Source organism: Chionomys nivalis, chromosome 11 (genome assembly GCF_950005125.1).
Source record: "Chionomys nivalis chromosome 11, mChiNiv1.1, whole genome shotgun sequence".
Classification (NCBI taxonomy): domain Eukaryota; kingdom Metazoa; phylum Chordata; class Mammalia; order Rodentia; family Cricetidae; genus Chionomys; species Chionomys nivalis.
Genome location: NC_080096.1, coordinates 33,538,185 through 33,554,495, shown reverse-complemented (window position 1 = coordinate 33,554,495; position 16,311 = coordinate 33,538,185). Strand labels below are relative to the sequence as shown.

General features: G+C 39.5%; 2 protein-coding genes and 1 pseudogene across 2 annotated transcripts in view; 1 reads left to right on the top strand and 2 right to left on the bottom strand.

The window, feature by feature from the left end:
- The window catches only part of Zswim5 (zinc finger SWIM-type containing 5), a 111,630-nt gene that overhangs the window by 17,927 nt on the left and 77,392 nt on the right, over positions 1 to 16,311 (top strand). The gene's annotated exons all lie outside the window — the stretch shown is intronic.
- Positions 6,417 to 7,009, bottom strand: LOC130883502 (60S ribosomal protein L19-like; annotated as a pseudogene).
- The window catches only part of LOC130883543 (60S ribosomal protein L35a-like), a 42,662-nt gene continuing 41,188 nt past the window's right edge, over positions 14,838 to 16,311 (bottom strand). Inside the window, exon 2 of the mRNA XM_057784106.1 lies at positions 14,838 to 15,202. Coding sequence (XP_057640089.1) covers positions 14,838 to 15,202 — 365 coding nt within the window. The remainder of the gene's footprint in view (positions 15,203 to 16,311) is intronic.

Below are 16,311 nucleotides of genomic sequence, written 5' to 3'. Positions count from 1 at the left end.
GTACTATATACCATTAGGCCAGTTTACTCTTTTGGGGGGGGGGACTTTTTTTTTCTGGATGATTTGTCCTTCTTCAGATGTTTCATTTGTCCAATGATCTTAAGATTCCTTTTGTTTTTCTGAAAAGAGAAAAATAAAGATGTTTCCCTGTTTGACAGGTTGAATAGAGATGCTGTTTGATGAACCATCACATCTCATAATAAAGTGGTCTCTCCTGTTTGTATATAATCTTTTATCAACTTCGATGATATCCATAGCTTTTCTTCTCTTATGGAAACAAAAGCAAAACCTCTTTCCCAGTGTAACACATATCCTGGTTTCCATTCTGAGGTGAACACATTCTTAAAATGTACAGGCTGATTTAGTTCGTTTTTTTGTTTCTTTCTACTATCCAGTGTCTCTCCTCAGCTCATTAGCCTTAAAAGAAATTAGAGTTAATAAAGCATTGTGTAATCCATCTCTGGTGGTCTTTATTACCCCTTTCTGTTTATTACGAATGTCTTTTAAAATGTGATTAGCTCTTCCTATAACTGCTTGTTCTGTAGGATTGTGTGGTATACCTGTAATGTGCTTTATGTTGTAATATGCAGAAAACTGTTTCATTTTGCTAGAGACACATGCTGAACCATTGTCAATATTTGTACAAGTATTCCCTGTTACAAATGGTCATAACTTCTGATAAACATAAAATTATAGAATGAGCCTTTTCAGAACTTAATGCAGTTTCCCATTGAAATCCTGAATATATATCTATGGTATGGTGCACATATTTTAATTTTCCAAACTCCACAAAATGAAGCACATCCACTTGCCAGATTCCATTTATTTGCATATCCTTTGGATTACTTTTACTTTCTTTGGAGTTTAGTTATATAAAGAACAAGTAGAAATTTTCCTTATTTCCTTGGCTTGTTACCAAGTAATAGAAAAATCTTTCTTTAAACCTTTGCTCTTAACATGGAATTCTGAGATTTCTAGCACATTTCCTACCTGTAGCTGATCAATTTCAACATTACCTTATGCTAGAGGGCCTGGTAGACCCATATGGGTTCTCATGTGTGTTTTATATAAGGGATGATTTCTATTTTGATTATTTCTTGCAATTGAATAAGCAACAAAGTTAATTCTGAATCATCTGGAATAAGTTCAGTGGCTTCAATATATAAGACAACTCTTTCTGCATATTGAGAGTCAATAACTATATTAAAAGGGTCTGGAGAATCTAGTAATATCATGAGAGTAGCATATAATTCTGACTTTTGAACAGAATTATAAGTGTTTTGAGACACTTAAATTTCCTGACTTATAACCTGCCTTTCTTCATTTATTTGCAACAGTATAGAATGTAAGGGCTCCAGAAATTGGTGTTCCTCTCACAATGTGAGGAAGGACCTAATTAGTTCTTTTTAAAACTGAAGTCTCTTACTTTTGGGATATTTGCTGCTAATCTCTTCCAAGAAATTGCTGCAAGCTCTTTGCCAGTGTTCATTTTTTGTCCATAATGAGGCAATTTCAGTATTAGTAAAAGTATTACAATTCCCGCTGAGTCTATTCCTTTTAGTTGATGAAGTCTCAATTTTCCTTTCGGAATCAATTCAGAAACCTTTTCTACATAGGTCTTTAATCTTTTTTACTCTGTTTGTGTGGTAAAAAAGAAAATCCATTCTAAGATATTATCTTCTCTCTGTTTAAGAATTCCAGTAGGAGCTGGGCGGTGGTGGCGCACGCCTTTAATCCCAGCACTCGGGAGGCAGAGGCAGGCGGATCTCTGTGAGTTTGAGGCCAGCCTGGTCTACAAGAGCTAGTTCCAGGACAGGAACCAAAAAGCTACGGAGAAACCCTGTCTCGAAAATCCAAAAAAAAAAAAAAAAAAAAAGAATTGCAGTAGGAGAATGTGTAGAGGGTAGTATGACCAAGATCCAGTCAAGCTCTGGATCCAATCAATCCACATGTGTATCCTGTAATTTCTTTTCTACGAGAGCCAATTCTTTCTCAGCCTCAACTGATAATTTTCTTGGACTATTTAAGTCTTTATCACCTTGTAAGGTTTGAAATAATTTACTTAGCTCTTGAATTGTTAAGCCAATTGTGTGCCATATTTAATATCTCCTAGCAATTTTTGAAAATCATTTTGAGTTTGTAATTGCTCTCTCCTTATTTTCACTCTGTGGTTGAATTTTTTGTAAACCTATATTATATCCTTGGTAATTAATAGAATCTCCTCTTTGTATTTTTTCAGCAGCAATTTGTAATCCCCAACAGGGAAATTTTTTTTTTACTTCTTCAAACATTTTTTTCTGAGATATCCACATCTGAATCAGGTAGTAAGATATCATCCAAATAATGGTAAATTATAAATTAAGGAAACTTTTATGAATTATTTCCAATGACTATTATATAAAATATTGACACAAGGCAAGGCTGCTTAATATCACTTGTGGAAGAAATTTCCACTAGTACCTTTTAACAGGCTGAAATTATTACAGATAGGCACTATGAAGGCAAATTTTTCTCTGTCTTGCTCTTGTGAAGGTATTATTAAAAAAAAAAGTCTTTTAAATCAATCACTAAAATAGACCATTCTTTAGGTAATAGAGAAGGCAAGGGAATTCCAGGCTGTAAAGAGCCCATTGGCTGAATTACCAATGGCTCTTAGATCTGTTACCATTTCCCATTTTCCAGATCTTTTTAATAGCAAATATAGGAGAATTCCAAGGATTGGTCAGTTCATTATGTTGGGCATTTAGCTTTTAGCTGCTCCTGTATAGCTGTGATAATGCCTGTAAGTTTTGTGATGTCACAGGTCACACTGTTCTGCCCAGACAGGTTTGTTGGCTATTTTAAAGTAGGGCAGTTGGTACCTTTGAAAAATTAGCAGCTGTTGTGCCCTGTTTATGTACAACCTGAGCAGGCTGTGACTGTTCTTGATAATACTTTTAATATTTCTCTCAGAAGCATTCTTTATTTTACAGTTTGTTTTTGAGATTGGAGAAAGATTAATCTGTGTTTTCCATTGCTGTAATAAATCACATCCCCATAAATTTATGCTATGTTAGCCACATATGGTTTCAATTTTCCTATCTATCCTTCTAGTCCTATGCATTCAACCCATTTTGTCGAATGTTTTACCTGAGATAAAGTTCCAGGCCCTAGAAGCTGAACATTTACTTCCAGAAGAAGCCAATCTGGATGCCAAGATTTTGACGAAATTATTGTTACATCTGCATTTATGTCTACTAAACCCTCAATTTCAGTGCCATTTACATGTATTTTTAGCTTTGGTCTCTGATCATTTATAGCAAATTGCCAAAATACTTGTTTTCTGATCTCTCCTGAACCTTTTGTTTTATCTATTATAGTGTTTTGTCTTTGGTCATATCCAGAGCAGTATGGTTTTTAACAATAGTTATTATAAGTCTTTTAATTGCTGTATGGATGAGTTTCTCCTATGCTGATAGGGAATGATTGAGCCAGATTTGATACTGGGGCCTGCAGGAGGCCCCTCAGGACATTTCTTTTTTTTTTTTTAACTGATCTTTATTGAGCTCTACATTTTCTCTGCTCCTCTCCCTGCCTCTTCCCTACCCCCTTCAAACCTCCCCCAAGGTCCCCATGCTCCAAATTTACTCAGGAGATCTTTTTTTTTTTTTTTTTTTTTTGGTTTTTCAAGAAAGGGCTTAATAACTTAGGAGCCTGTCCTGGAAACTGGAACTTGCTCGTAGATCAAGTTGGCCTCACAGGAATCTGCCTGCCTCTGCCTCCCGAGTGCTGGGATTAAAGGTGTGTGCCACCACTGCCTGGTCTGAATAAGTATTTCTAAGGCTTTTATCTTAATAGTCAAATTATATTTGGCACAGTTACCCAACTACTTTTTAAAGGATATGAATTACCAAACTGGTAATAATTATGATTGACACTATATCAATCCCAGTTAAATTGTTTATCCCCTCAGTTATTTTTTCCATTTGCAAGGCATCCATAGTATCATTAAACAGCATCCTAAATCCCTGCATTGTGATATTTCCAATTCTTAATATGGGAAAGATTTTCCTTTTTTTTCTAAACCTAATTCCCCACTTAATAATTCCCAAGTATTTTACCATATCCGATGATGCTATCAGCATAGGTAGAGCTGTTTCTGGGGTAATTAGCTGCAGTGATGAGGTTCGACTGTGCTGGCACAGAGTGTGGGTGTGGCGGGGCACACTGTGACTGCTCACATGGTGTACCGGGAGGGGAGTGAGCTGTCTGAAGAGCTAATGTTAGGAAACCAGTGGGAGAAATCCATGTGTTGCTGGGATGCAACGTGGGATAGGACTGCCCCTCCTGTTGCTAGTGGTAGCTCACTGTTGCTGCTCAGCCCGGCTGGGTAGAGGACACTGATGGTGCATTGCCAGGCCCCTTGGCAGCTTGCAGTGGTGGCAGCAACAGTAAAAGCCTGAGCCCTGATAGGTTTCAGGGCGGCTGACCTGGCCTGGTCTGGTGGCCCAGGGAGGGAATCTGGGGGAGGCCTGCATGGTGAGAAGTGAGGGCACAGTCTGGCAGTGGGACAGCTAACCCCAGTGGCATTTTGGTGCCAGGGGTAGGGTTGAAAGACTGCCAAGGACTCCCATGCCAAGGACACACGGAAAAATAGGTTTGAACAGCCTGTGGGGAGAGAGATAAAGCAAACTGCTACAGCGGTAGTGATGGCAGCATGGCAGGTCCACCAGCTCGGTGTGTTTAGTAATGCCATGTGTTGGTCACCAGATATAGTGAATATCAACTGTTCCAGTATAATCAAACCCGGGAGTCAGAATTGAGATAAAGACCTGATTAATCCAGGGACAGCGGTGAGTCATTTGGCTGACCCTCCCCATATTTTTCCCCAACCACCAACCTGGAAAATTCCTTGGAAATCTTCTCTTCTCTCTTCCTGTCCTCTCAAGCCGACCTCCTCAGTCCTCCAAGAACTCTATGGCTAATCCCAGTCAGCCAATCGCTGACTCCATCCTTTGGTGCAGGGTGGCTTTAGTGGCACAGTGGAATATCTGTACAAACAATTCTCCTACAACATGGACCTAGGTTGTGTAAGAAAGCAGCTTAGTGATTTTCAGAGACTGGACTAACAATAATTACTCATGGATTTCTCAAGAAAATGTTTTCTTCTGTATCATAAAAGTGTTTCTTCTAAACTGTGTGGTGGTGGCGCACACCTTCAATCCCAGCACTCCGGAGGCAGAGGCAGGCAGATCTCTGTGAGTTCAAGGCCAGCCTGGTCTACAAGAGCTAGTTCCGGGGCAGCTAGGACTGTAACACAGAGAAACCCTGTCTTGAAAAAAAAAAACAAAAAACAAAAAACAAACAAAAAAGTGTTTCTTCTAGATCATAAAATTAGATACTGGCAATAGCTGTACAAATCCACAAATATACCAAATACCACTGAACTACTTGCTTTAAATTGGCAAATCTTATGACACGAATTATGCTGCTATAAAGGTGTTACCAGAAAAGCAGGTGTCCTCCCCTCCCCAAAGAAGAACCTAAGGTACTCTGTTTCACTGGGAATGTGGTCTAAATTCCTAATCACTGTATCTAGAGACCTGTGCTTAGATTCTAATTTTATCACTTTTTAGCTGTGAAATTTTGGTCAAGTTCTTATGCTGATTCAGTTTTCTTTTTCTTTCTTTCTTTTCTTTTCTTTTTTTCTTTTTTTTTTCTGAGACAGGGTTTCTCTGTAGCTTTGGAGCCTGTCCTGGAACTAGCTCTTGTAGACCAGGCTGACCTCAAACTCACAGAGATCCGCCTGCATCTGCCTCCCAAGTGCTGGGATTAAAGGTGTGCACCACCACCACCCGGCCAGTTTTCTTGTCTATAAATTAGGAATACAAAATCATGTTAAATGAGTTCACATATATAAGTAGCTCAGCATTTCTTAACTGTTGCAGGAGTACCATCAATGCAACGGTATCTTGCCTTGCTTTCTTTCTCCCTTCCTCTTTCCCTCTCTCCCTCCCTTCCTCCCTGCCTCCATCCCTCCATCCTTTCTTTTTTTAATTTTTCCAGACAGTGTTTCTCTGTGTAACAGTCCTGGTTGTCCTGAAACTCATTCTGTAGACCAGGCTGGCCTCAGACTCAGAGATCCACTTGTCTCTGCCTCCTAAGTGCTGGGATTAAACGTGTGTACCACCACCACCTGGCCTTACCTTGTTTCTTAAAAAAAAAAAAAAGAATTTTATATGTATTTATATCATATGTATACATAGTGTGCTTTGATCAAATCTATCCCTTAATTCTGTCTCCTCTAACTCCTCCCTCATCCCCCTATTTCCTCCCAGTTTCACGTGTTCTTTTTTTTTTTTAAGAGTTGTTTTATTTTAATGACTGATCCACCTGAGGTCACAGGCAGCCCACTATGTACAGACTCTAGGGAAGCTCTATTTCTTGGTCTCTTCCTCCTTGGACAGAGTCTTGATGATCTCCTCCTTCTTGGCCTGGAGGCGCTCCTCCCGGTGCTTTCTTGCTTCCTTGGTCTTAGACCTGCGAGCCTTAGCCTGGTCAGCCAGGAACTTCTTACGGGCCTTGTCTGCCTTCAGCTTGTGAATGTGCTCCATGAGAATCCGCTTGTTTTTGAAGACATTCCCTTTGACCTTCAGGTAAAGGCTGTGATACATATGGCGGTCAATCTTCTTGGATTCACGGTATCTCCTGAGGAGGCAGCGCAGGATCCACATTCTTCTCATCCAGGTCACCTTCTCGGGCATTCGGGCATTGGCAGTACCCTTCCGCTTTCCTATGCCCATATGCCTGCCCTTCCGTCGAGCCAAAGTGTTTTTCCGGCAGCGAGCCCGGGAATGGACAGTCACAGGCTTCCGGATGATCAGCCCGTCTTTGATCAGCTTCCGGATCTGCTGTCGGGAGTTAGCATTGGGATTTCATTAGTCTCGTTGGGGTCCAACCAGACCTTCTTTTTACCACAGCGCAGGACGCTAGAGGCAAGCCTCTTCTGTAGCCTGAGCATACTCATGGCTGCGGATGCAGCAGCGAAAGGCTCACGTGTTCTTTTTAAAAGCCTAATGAGTCCACTTAGAGCTGCCTGTGTGTGCATCGGTGTAGGCTCTCTCCTGAACTATGGATAACCTATCGGGCCACCGTGAAGAAAACAGACTCTCCCTTTCCCAGCATCTGTCACTTGCCAGCAGCTTTTCAGCCAGGGGTGGGATTTCTTGACCATCTCTCAAATCTATGCTGGGAATTTGTCTGGCTTGATCTTGTGCATCTAGTAGTCACAGCCTCTGTGAGTTCTTTTGTGCAACTACCCTGTTGTGTCCAGAAAACACTGTTTCATTGTAGTGATCCGCCCTTTCTTCTGCGGTAATCCCTGCAGTATCGATGGCCCATTTAGGACTGGGCACGCAGCAGTCTCTCATTCTCTGCACATTGACCAGTGTGGGTCTCTGTGTTAACTACATCTACTGCAGAAAGAAGCTTCTCTCTCCCGTCTCTTAAAATTCCTTCTGTTCTTTTTTAAAAAAAAAAAAAAGTATTTCCTTATCTATTTAGTTGGACTTAACATTATTTTTAGCTTTTTGTATTTTTTTTTTAGCAATTATTTATTGAATACCAATGTGTTAGGTTTTAGTTTATTCCCTGGAGATACAGCAGAACAAAAAGAGATGTTTTGTATTTTATCTCCCAGGGTGCACATTTCAGGGAGGTGATAAACACTTTCTATCTTTAGCTTGTGTCATAATTGTTTGTTGTAAGTGTTGTCCTCCCTTCTTGTCTGCAAACTCCCAGGACAAGGGTTACATCCTACAGTGTGTTAAGTAGTGTCCCTTGTAGGCTTCATAATATACTTTATTGCTTTATTTTTGCTGTGCTAGGGCTTCTTGCTATAATCATCTGGGAAGAGGGAACCTCAGTTGATAAATACCTTTGTCATATTGGTCTATAGACAGGCCTGTGGTGGCCTTTTCTTGATTAATCAATGTAGGAGGGCCCAGCCCACTGTGAGCCTAGGCACCACTGAGCAGATGGTCCTAGGAATATAAGAAAGGCAGTTGAAGCCAAGTACACACCTTTAATCCTAGCACTCAGAAGGCAGAGGCAGGTGGGTCTTTTTTTGTGTTCGAGTATAGCCAGGACTACACAGAGAAACCTTGTCTTGCAAAACCAAAAATAAAATAAAGAGGAAACGGAGGAAGAGGAAAAGAAGAAAAAAGACCATGAGCCTTGAGAGCAAGCCAGTAAAGCCAGTAGGTAGCATTCCTCCATGGCCTCTGCTTCTGTTCCTGCCTTGAGCTCCTGACCTGACTTCCCTTTATGATGGACTGTAAGATGAAATAAACCTTTTGGTCATGGTGTTTATCACAGATAGAGAGCAAACTCTATATCTCCCCTCCTTAAGAATGGAGTTTAAACAGGTTTTTGTTGACATGAGTTGGGAACATTAATTCATTCATTTATATAACTTGCCCAGCAAGTTGCCAGCCCTGGCAACTTTCCAGAGTCACTTGAAATTTGTAAAGTTCCTATCCTGGAGCTCCACGCTCTTGGCAACTAAGGTTGGTGTGGGGCTCGTGCTTAAATGCTTGGGACTCACTGCTCTGCAGCACTTAGCATACTCTCTTGGAAAGTAGCTCAGAAATTGATAGGATTAATTTATACTCAGATTGTTCCAAACTAGATTTGGAATTTGTGGGGTAAGTTGGATTAAATGATCAGGCTGGGCCCTGGAAAGAGTGAGAAGGGCCTGTTGGGATGGTTCAGTAGGTAAGGGTGCACCTGTCATCAAGTCTGCCTGAGTTTCATCCAGGGGCAAGTTTGCAGATGGCTGAGCAGAGTGAGCCAGAGAGACCTGCCTGGCGGGCTGATCTTTGGTCAGGCGTGTTTTGCAGCTGGACTTGTTTCTCTTCACAGCCTCATTCCTCTGCCTTGCCTTCCCAGGTGAGAGCAGTTTCATGCCAGTTCTGTCATCTTCTACCTGAGAGCTCACCCTGGAATACTCTGGTGGGGGGTAGCGTGTGGAGAAGGACACAGCTGTGAGCTCCCAACAGACAACTAACCTGGTAGTTAAAGGGATGAGAGCCTTGACCCTGAAAGAAGGATCTGGGTAACACAGTCCCTGTATCTCCTGAACTTCCTTCATATGGGAAATTCACCCCGTGTGGATGTAGCTTCTCCAGCATTCTGTGTAGTCTGTTTTCTGGGGAAATTTAAATGAGTAAGATTAATGGGTAAGGATAGCAGCTGCTGTCCTAAAAGTGGTAGTGTGCATTCTGGATTCTTGAACAGAATCTCTGCAGGGCTGGGTAGTTTACCTGAAGGGAGAGGGTGGATGTCTTCACTAAGGCATCTGAACCTCCTTATCATGTCCTTTCTGGACTCACTGCTCGTTTCTGTCAGGGGGGTACTCAGAGATGTCTCAATGGCCTCCTAAATGCTGAGTGTCACCTACTTCTCCATGGTGTTCTTTGTGTTGGTGAATCTCATATACTTTGTATAAACACTAGCTTTTGTAAAGGTTCAGTGTTTGCCCTTACAAGCAGGTCTGTTATAGTGACATTAAAGATCAAATATAGTATTGCTGGTCTTCTTTTTACTTTTATTTCAAGGTTCGATGTTACTAAGTTTCCAAGGCTGTCTTTGAACCTGTTGATCTTCTTGCCTCATCCTCCATAGTACCTGGGTTTTCAGGCCTATGGCATCAGCTGGACCTGGTTTTTTCTTTCCTTTCAGTTACTGCTGTGAGAATCTGTATGCCAGTTTTAAGTGGGTACATATTTTTGTGCTATAAGATGCATTGAATATAAGATGCAGTTTTGCTTGCATTGAATTGGAAATTGATTTTTTAAAGTTTTATTATTGTGTGTGTGATGTGTATGTGGGAGTGAGTGTGTACCATGGCACATATGTGGAGGTCAGAAGACTTCAGTTCTTGCCTTTCACCTTTATGTGTGTTCTAGGGGTTGGACTTGTGTGGCAGTTTCATATATCACTGGCTTGGGAAATGATCTTAAAATTCAAGACAATTGTTATTGGGGACTGGAGACATAGATCAGCAGTTAAGAGCACTTGTTAGTCTTTTAAAGGACCCAAATTCAGTTCCCAGGACCTATATTGAATGGCTCACAAGCACCTGTAACTCCAGCTCTGGGGGGATTCTTCTGGCGTCCAAGGGCACCCACACATCCGCCATACTAATAGATACAATCGCATGAATAAAAATAAAATCTTTCAAAAATTATGATTGGTTGTGTGTTTGTAGAAAAGTATAAGTGTGATATGTGATTTGTATGTGGCATGTGTGCTGAGGTTAAAGGACAGATTTGTGGAGTCAGTTCTCCCCTTCCACTTCCACTTTTACACTAGTTCTTGTGTCAAACTCTGGTCTTCAGGTTTTCAGGGTCAGTGCCTTTACCTCCCCAACTAGCCAACTAGCTCCTTTGTTCTTGGGAATTTTCTTTCTTTCTTTCTTTCTTTCTTTCTTTCTTTCTTTCTTTCTTTCTTTCTTTTTTTTTTTGTTGTTGTTTGTTTGTTTTTGTTTTTTTGAGACAGGGTTTCTCTATGTAGTCCTAACTGTCCTGGAACTCGCTCTGTAGACCAGGCTTGCCTCAACTCACTGAGATCTGCCTTCCTGTGCTGCCTGAGTGCTGTAATTAAAGGCGTGTGCCACCACCGCCTGGAGGGAAATTATTTTTAATATGCTACTTTGCTATTCTAGAGAAGAAGTCGAGAAGATGAAGCAAGCCAGGGAAGGAGGAAGAGGCAGTGTGAGGGCTTGTGACAGCTGGTTAGCATTTGGTGTCAAGTAGTGACTGATTGCTCAATCTTCCTGAATTTTCTCATTGAAGGGTAGGGAGAATATCTTGTCTTTTGTCTGCTGTTTAACAGGCATTCAAATGGAGAAGTGTTTGTTTTGCCGATGAGGTTTATTCCTTTCTAGTTTTAGACATTATTAATTTTACATTTTGGGTTGTAAGGACCGTAAGATTTGGAGGAATTCCTGCATTGCTGCTGCCCCTCTCTACTTCTGTGTGCACACTGCATTTGGTTTTCTGGTTACCACATGGAGAAATGGGTGTCATAGATCATAACTTTGTCATAACTGGCAACTTTTAATAGTTAGCAATACAAAATAAATTATGTTGTTTATGAAACAAATGCTTAATACACTTAAGAAAATACCTTTCCTTTTCAATATCATATGTTCTTTTTCTTATTTTCTTTATCATTATTCCTTATTTTCTGTTTTGTTTTGGGGAATATAAGGAATAGTTATTTAGTAGATTTGTCCAAGAAAGTGACATTTAAGATAACATGTGGCCTGGATGTGGTGGCACATGCATTTGATTCCAGCACCAGGGAAGCAGAGACAATTGGATCTCTATGAGTTTGAGGCCAGCCTGGTCTACATAGTGAATTCCAGGAAAAGACTATATAGGGAGACCCTGTCTCAAAAAGAAAATGTCGTGTGAAGTATGTAAAACCATCTCTGTGGATGGTTTTCAGTTTGACCGATAAGTTGTAATCATATCTTAGTTACTATTTCTAATTGGAATTATCGAAACTTAAAAGAAAATTTGACTGAATTATTTTAACAAAGTAATACATAACTACTGTTATTATGTGCTAAGTAAAGACTTTGTGAGATTGTCTCATTTAGTCTACATTAGATAATATCTGCATTTACAAATAAAAATGAATTTGAGACATTAACTAATTTATTAGTATATTAGAGGAACAAAATTTGTGTCTAGAACCTGATACACACACAGACACATATATAGAAATATAGCAATAACTATAAGAACAGAAAATAGGGTAGGGGCCGGAGAGCTGGGTCAGTGGTTAAGAGCACTTGTTAGCTCTTGCAAAGGCATCAGGTTCAGTCAGTTCCCAGCATTTATGTGGTGACTCACAGCCATCTACAATTCCTGTTCCAGGGGACCCATTGTCCTCTTCTGACCTCCAAAGGCACCCAGCATGTATGTGGTACACAGACACACATGCAGACAAAGCACTCAGACCATAAAATAAAATAAACCTCAAACTCTGCACTGTGTAGCTCTTACAGTGGTGACTAAAACTTATTTTAACTTATTTTTAGTAAGTTAGTAGTATAACTTTTGCCAACAAACTGAAGGTAATTTTATGTGAATCTTTTATACAAGAGATAAAATTTGACTAATTCTAGTATAGATGGGATTCAGTACAAATGTTTGTACAATAGCATGTCATTTAAATTTTCCTATGCTATAGGACATGACTGTTAGCACAATATAATATAAATTCTATACCTTTTTTCCAGTTTTACCTCCAGATGAATTGCTTTTGATTTGACTATTTTTAGATTCAATCTTATTTTGCATGTTCTTTTACTAGAATAAAAGAAAGACATGTTAATCTTTTCCCAGGAGCCTTGACTTTCTTTATAGTCTCCTATTGCAATGATTTATACCATTGTGAAAATTTAAATTTTTATAGAGTTTTGTACTCTAAGAATTGCAGTTCAGCTATTTCAGGCAGCAACTGCCATATTATCATAGAACTAAAATTAAAAGGAACATGACTAACACCTACTTGAGAACTTTTATGTACCAGATATGTCAAGCGCCATTGTCTTAAGTCATCATAACTCAATAATGATAAGCTTTATCTCTATTTTATGGATAAAAAACCTTCAAAAATTAAATATCTTATTCAAGTTCCTACAGTTAACTATAAGTAGAGCCAGGTTTTAAACCTGTTTAATTTTGAAGGGAGGAGTTCAGTCAATAAATACTTGTCTCCTGAGAGATATTTGCCAAAACTTTAGTTGACAAAAGATTGTTATATAAGTTTATAGACAACTTAGTTATAAAAAAGACAAACAACCCAATAAAATATGGGCAAAAAAGGGAAACGGACCCATCACAAAATATTATATTCAAATGACTAATTAATACATAAAAACACTCAGTATAATTTGTCATTAGAGACCCTCAGTGTAAATTAAATCCATATTGATATTACTACATTCCAGTCAGAATAGCTGTAATTAAAAATAAAATTCTCATAAATTTATTGTTATTAAAATCTAAAATAACACACACTTTGGGAAATAGGCTAAACATACATTTATCTTACATTCTATATTACATTTACAAATAAAATAAAAAATTTCATGAGAGCCTATATATATATGTATATATATGTGTGTGTGTGTGTATTTGCAAATATATTCATGGCAGCTTTAATAATAATAGTTCCAAGCTAGAAGCAGCCTAATTGTACTGGAACAAGAGAATACTGAATGAACTGGTGTGATCATATAGTGCAATACTACTTGTCAGAAATAGAAAGGAACAAACTGCAGATACATGCAAAACAGTATGCATGGATCAAAAAGGATGCTTGGCTGATAGGATAGCAAAATGGCAGCAGATAAAGGCTGCCAGGCCTGATGACCTGAGTTCAATCTCTAAGACTCTGTGATAGTTTAAATGTAATTGACCCCCATAATCTCATAGGGAGTAGCACTATTAGAAGGTGTGGTTTTGTTGGAGTAGGTATGGCCTTGTTGGAGAAAATGTATCACTGTGCGTGGGGGGGTTGAGGTTTCCTGTGCTCAGGATACTGCCCAGTGAGTCAGTTGACTTTCTGTTGCCTACAAGATGTATGACTCTCAGCTAATACTCCAGCACCATGTCTGCCTGCATGCTTCCATTCTCCCCTCCAAGATAACGTACTAAACCCCTGAAACTGAAAGCAGGTCCCCTCAATTAAATGTTTCCTCATAAGAGTTGCTGTGGTCTAAATGAGACAGACTCAAATGATGGTAGGAGAGACCTGAATTCCACATGAGCACATGCGTGTGCACCCCCTCCCAATGTAAAACAAAATTGAATGAAAAACTTTGCTCAAAATGTACATTGTATAACTCTATTGTTTGAGGTTCTAGAATAAGCAAATTTGTGTTTTTTAAAAAATTAGAATACTGATTGTCTCTGAAGGTGACTAATTAATAAGTAAAGGACTAGGGAATTTTCATATGGTAATGGTAAAATTTTATGTCTTGATTGTTTATTTCACGTTTATATTGTTCATTGGCGTGTGTATAAGAACAACTGCTTTTATCTGGTGGACCTTGTAACCTTGCTGAACATATTCATTATCTCTTAGTGAGACTAGGATTTTCTATACAAAAATAATTTAACCTGTGAATAGTACCTGCATACCTGTTATTTCTTTTATTAGCCTATTTATCTTTTTTTAATAATCTTTGTGTTCTGTTCCTAATCAGCCATAGTGTAATTAACTTTCTCCTGGATATGTTCACTTACCTGCCATTTTAAATTCGATATCCCTTGATGTGGGATTCCCCTCTGTATGCTGTGATTACCATTAATGGACAAAGAAACTGCTTTGGACCTATAGCAGGGCAGAACTTAGCTAGGTGGGGAAACTAAACCAAATGCTGGAAGAAAGTAGGCAGAGTCGCAGGAGAAGCCATGGAGTCGCTGCCAGAGACAGACTTGCCAAAACTTTTCTGGTAGGCCACGACCTCATGGTGATGCACAGATTAATAGAGATGGGTTAAATTAAGATGTAAGCAATGGTTTAAATAATATGGTTTCTGTGTGATTATTTCAGATCTGAGCTGCCAGGCAGCCGGGAAACAAACTAGCGACCTCCTTACAACAATTTCTAAGCCTCAACTTCCTTTTTTTTTTTTTTTTTTAACCTAAAGTCTTCTGCAGAGTCTCCTGTCTTGGATATGCCATCTCACTTAACTAATGATTCAGATGGAAACAAGATTTTTTTTTTAAATACAAGAGCACAAATTCACTTTTATTTATTTATTTTTCATTTGTTTAAATCCGGGATGGGTGCAGCATCACACGGATTCTGTGTCCAATGGCTTTTGCAGGAAGGTTACTTCGGAATTTGGCACGGACCATGCCACTGTTTCCATGGGCCCGAGTTACTTTCCCCCGGATCACTCTGGTTTTGTTTGGTTTGCCTCCAGGTGTCACTGTGTTGTTCTTTGCTTTATACACATAAGCGCATCTCTTGCCCAAGTAGAATTCAGTTTCATCTCGGACATAAACGCCTTCAATTTTAAGGAGAGCTGTGTGCTCTCTCTGGTTCCGGAGACCTCGCTTATAGCCAGCAGAAGTGGCCTTGCACCACAGCCTTCCAGACACACTGTCCTTTAGAAGTCTTGTTCCCAGCAGGCCTCCACAGGCACCAAGATGGCCGAAAGGTCGGAAACAAGATTTTTTTAAATTTATTTTTGTTGTTATTATCATTTGGATGGGTGTTTTGCTTGTATGTATGTCTGTGTACCACATGTATACCTGGTACCTGTGGAGACCAGAAGAGGACATTATATTCCCTGGAACTGGAGTTACTGACAGTTGTAAATTGCCATTTGGGTGATGGGAACCGAACCCAGGTTTTCTGGAAGATGAACCAGTGTTTTAACTGCTGAGCCATTTCTCTAGCCCTAGGCTTATTTGAGTCTTTAATTTTTACTTACTCATTATATCTAGCCTGCCACTGAGTCCTGATGATACTGCTTCCTAATTATCTGAATCAGTCTGAATCTTATCTTCTGCCCCTCAGCCCTTAGCTAAACTGTCATAATCTTTTGCCAGAACTACTGCATTTGCCTAAAGGGTTCCTCTAGGAGCCATTCTTGACTTTATCGTGTTTGTTTAGTGACATGCTCACATTTGTCTTTTCAGACAAATCAACCCAGCAGACAAATGTGAACATGTCACTACACAAACCAACTCTTCTAATAGCTTCCTGTTGAAGGCCAGCACTACTCAAGCCTGATTGCTTTCAATCTCTCTTTGTAGTCTGCAAGGCACTGCAGGTTATAACCTCTGACTTCACCAAACATCATTATTCTGGGATTCTTTTGCTTCCTTGAATCAACAAGGATCATATACCAATGTATACTAAGGGTCTAGTATTAGTAAATATTAGTTGAATAAATAAAAATTACATGGCAGGGTAGAGTTTATTTGGGTTTATGGTTCCAGATGGAGGGTCCATAATGGCAGGTGAGGCTTGGTAGCAAGCAGCAGGATCAGAAAAAAGTTGAGAGATTGCACCTCACCCGAGAATGATGAGTTATAACACATTAGAAGCAATAGCTTGCCTGCCAGTTTTTTCCCCCAATAAGGTTACTAAACCTTATAAATAAACACTGAGACATTTCTTTTTGCTAAAATCTTCTTCCAACTTTCTTTCTTCACCTAGTTCCTACTTACCCTTCAGTCTTTGCTTAACTATATTCCCTCAGGGTCTCTCTTTAAATCTTCCTTTGTGTCTTAC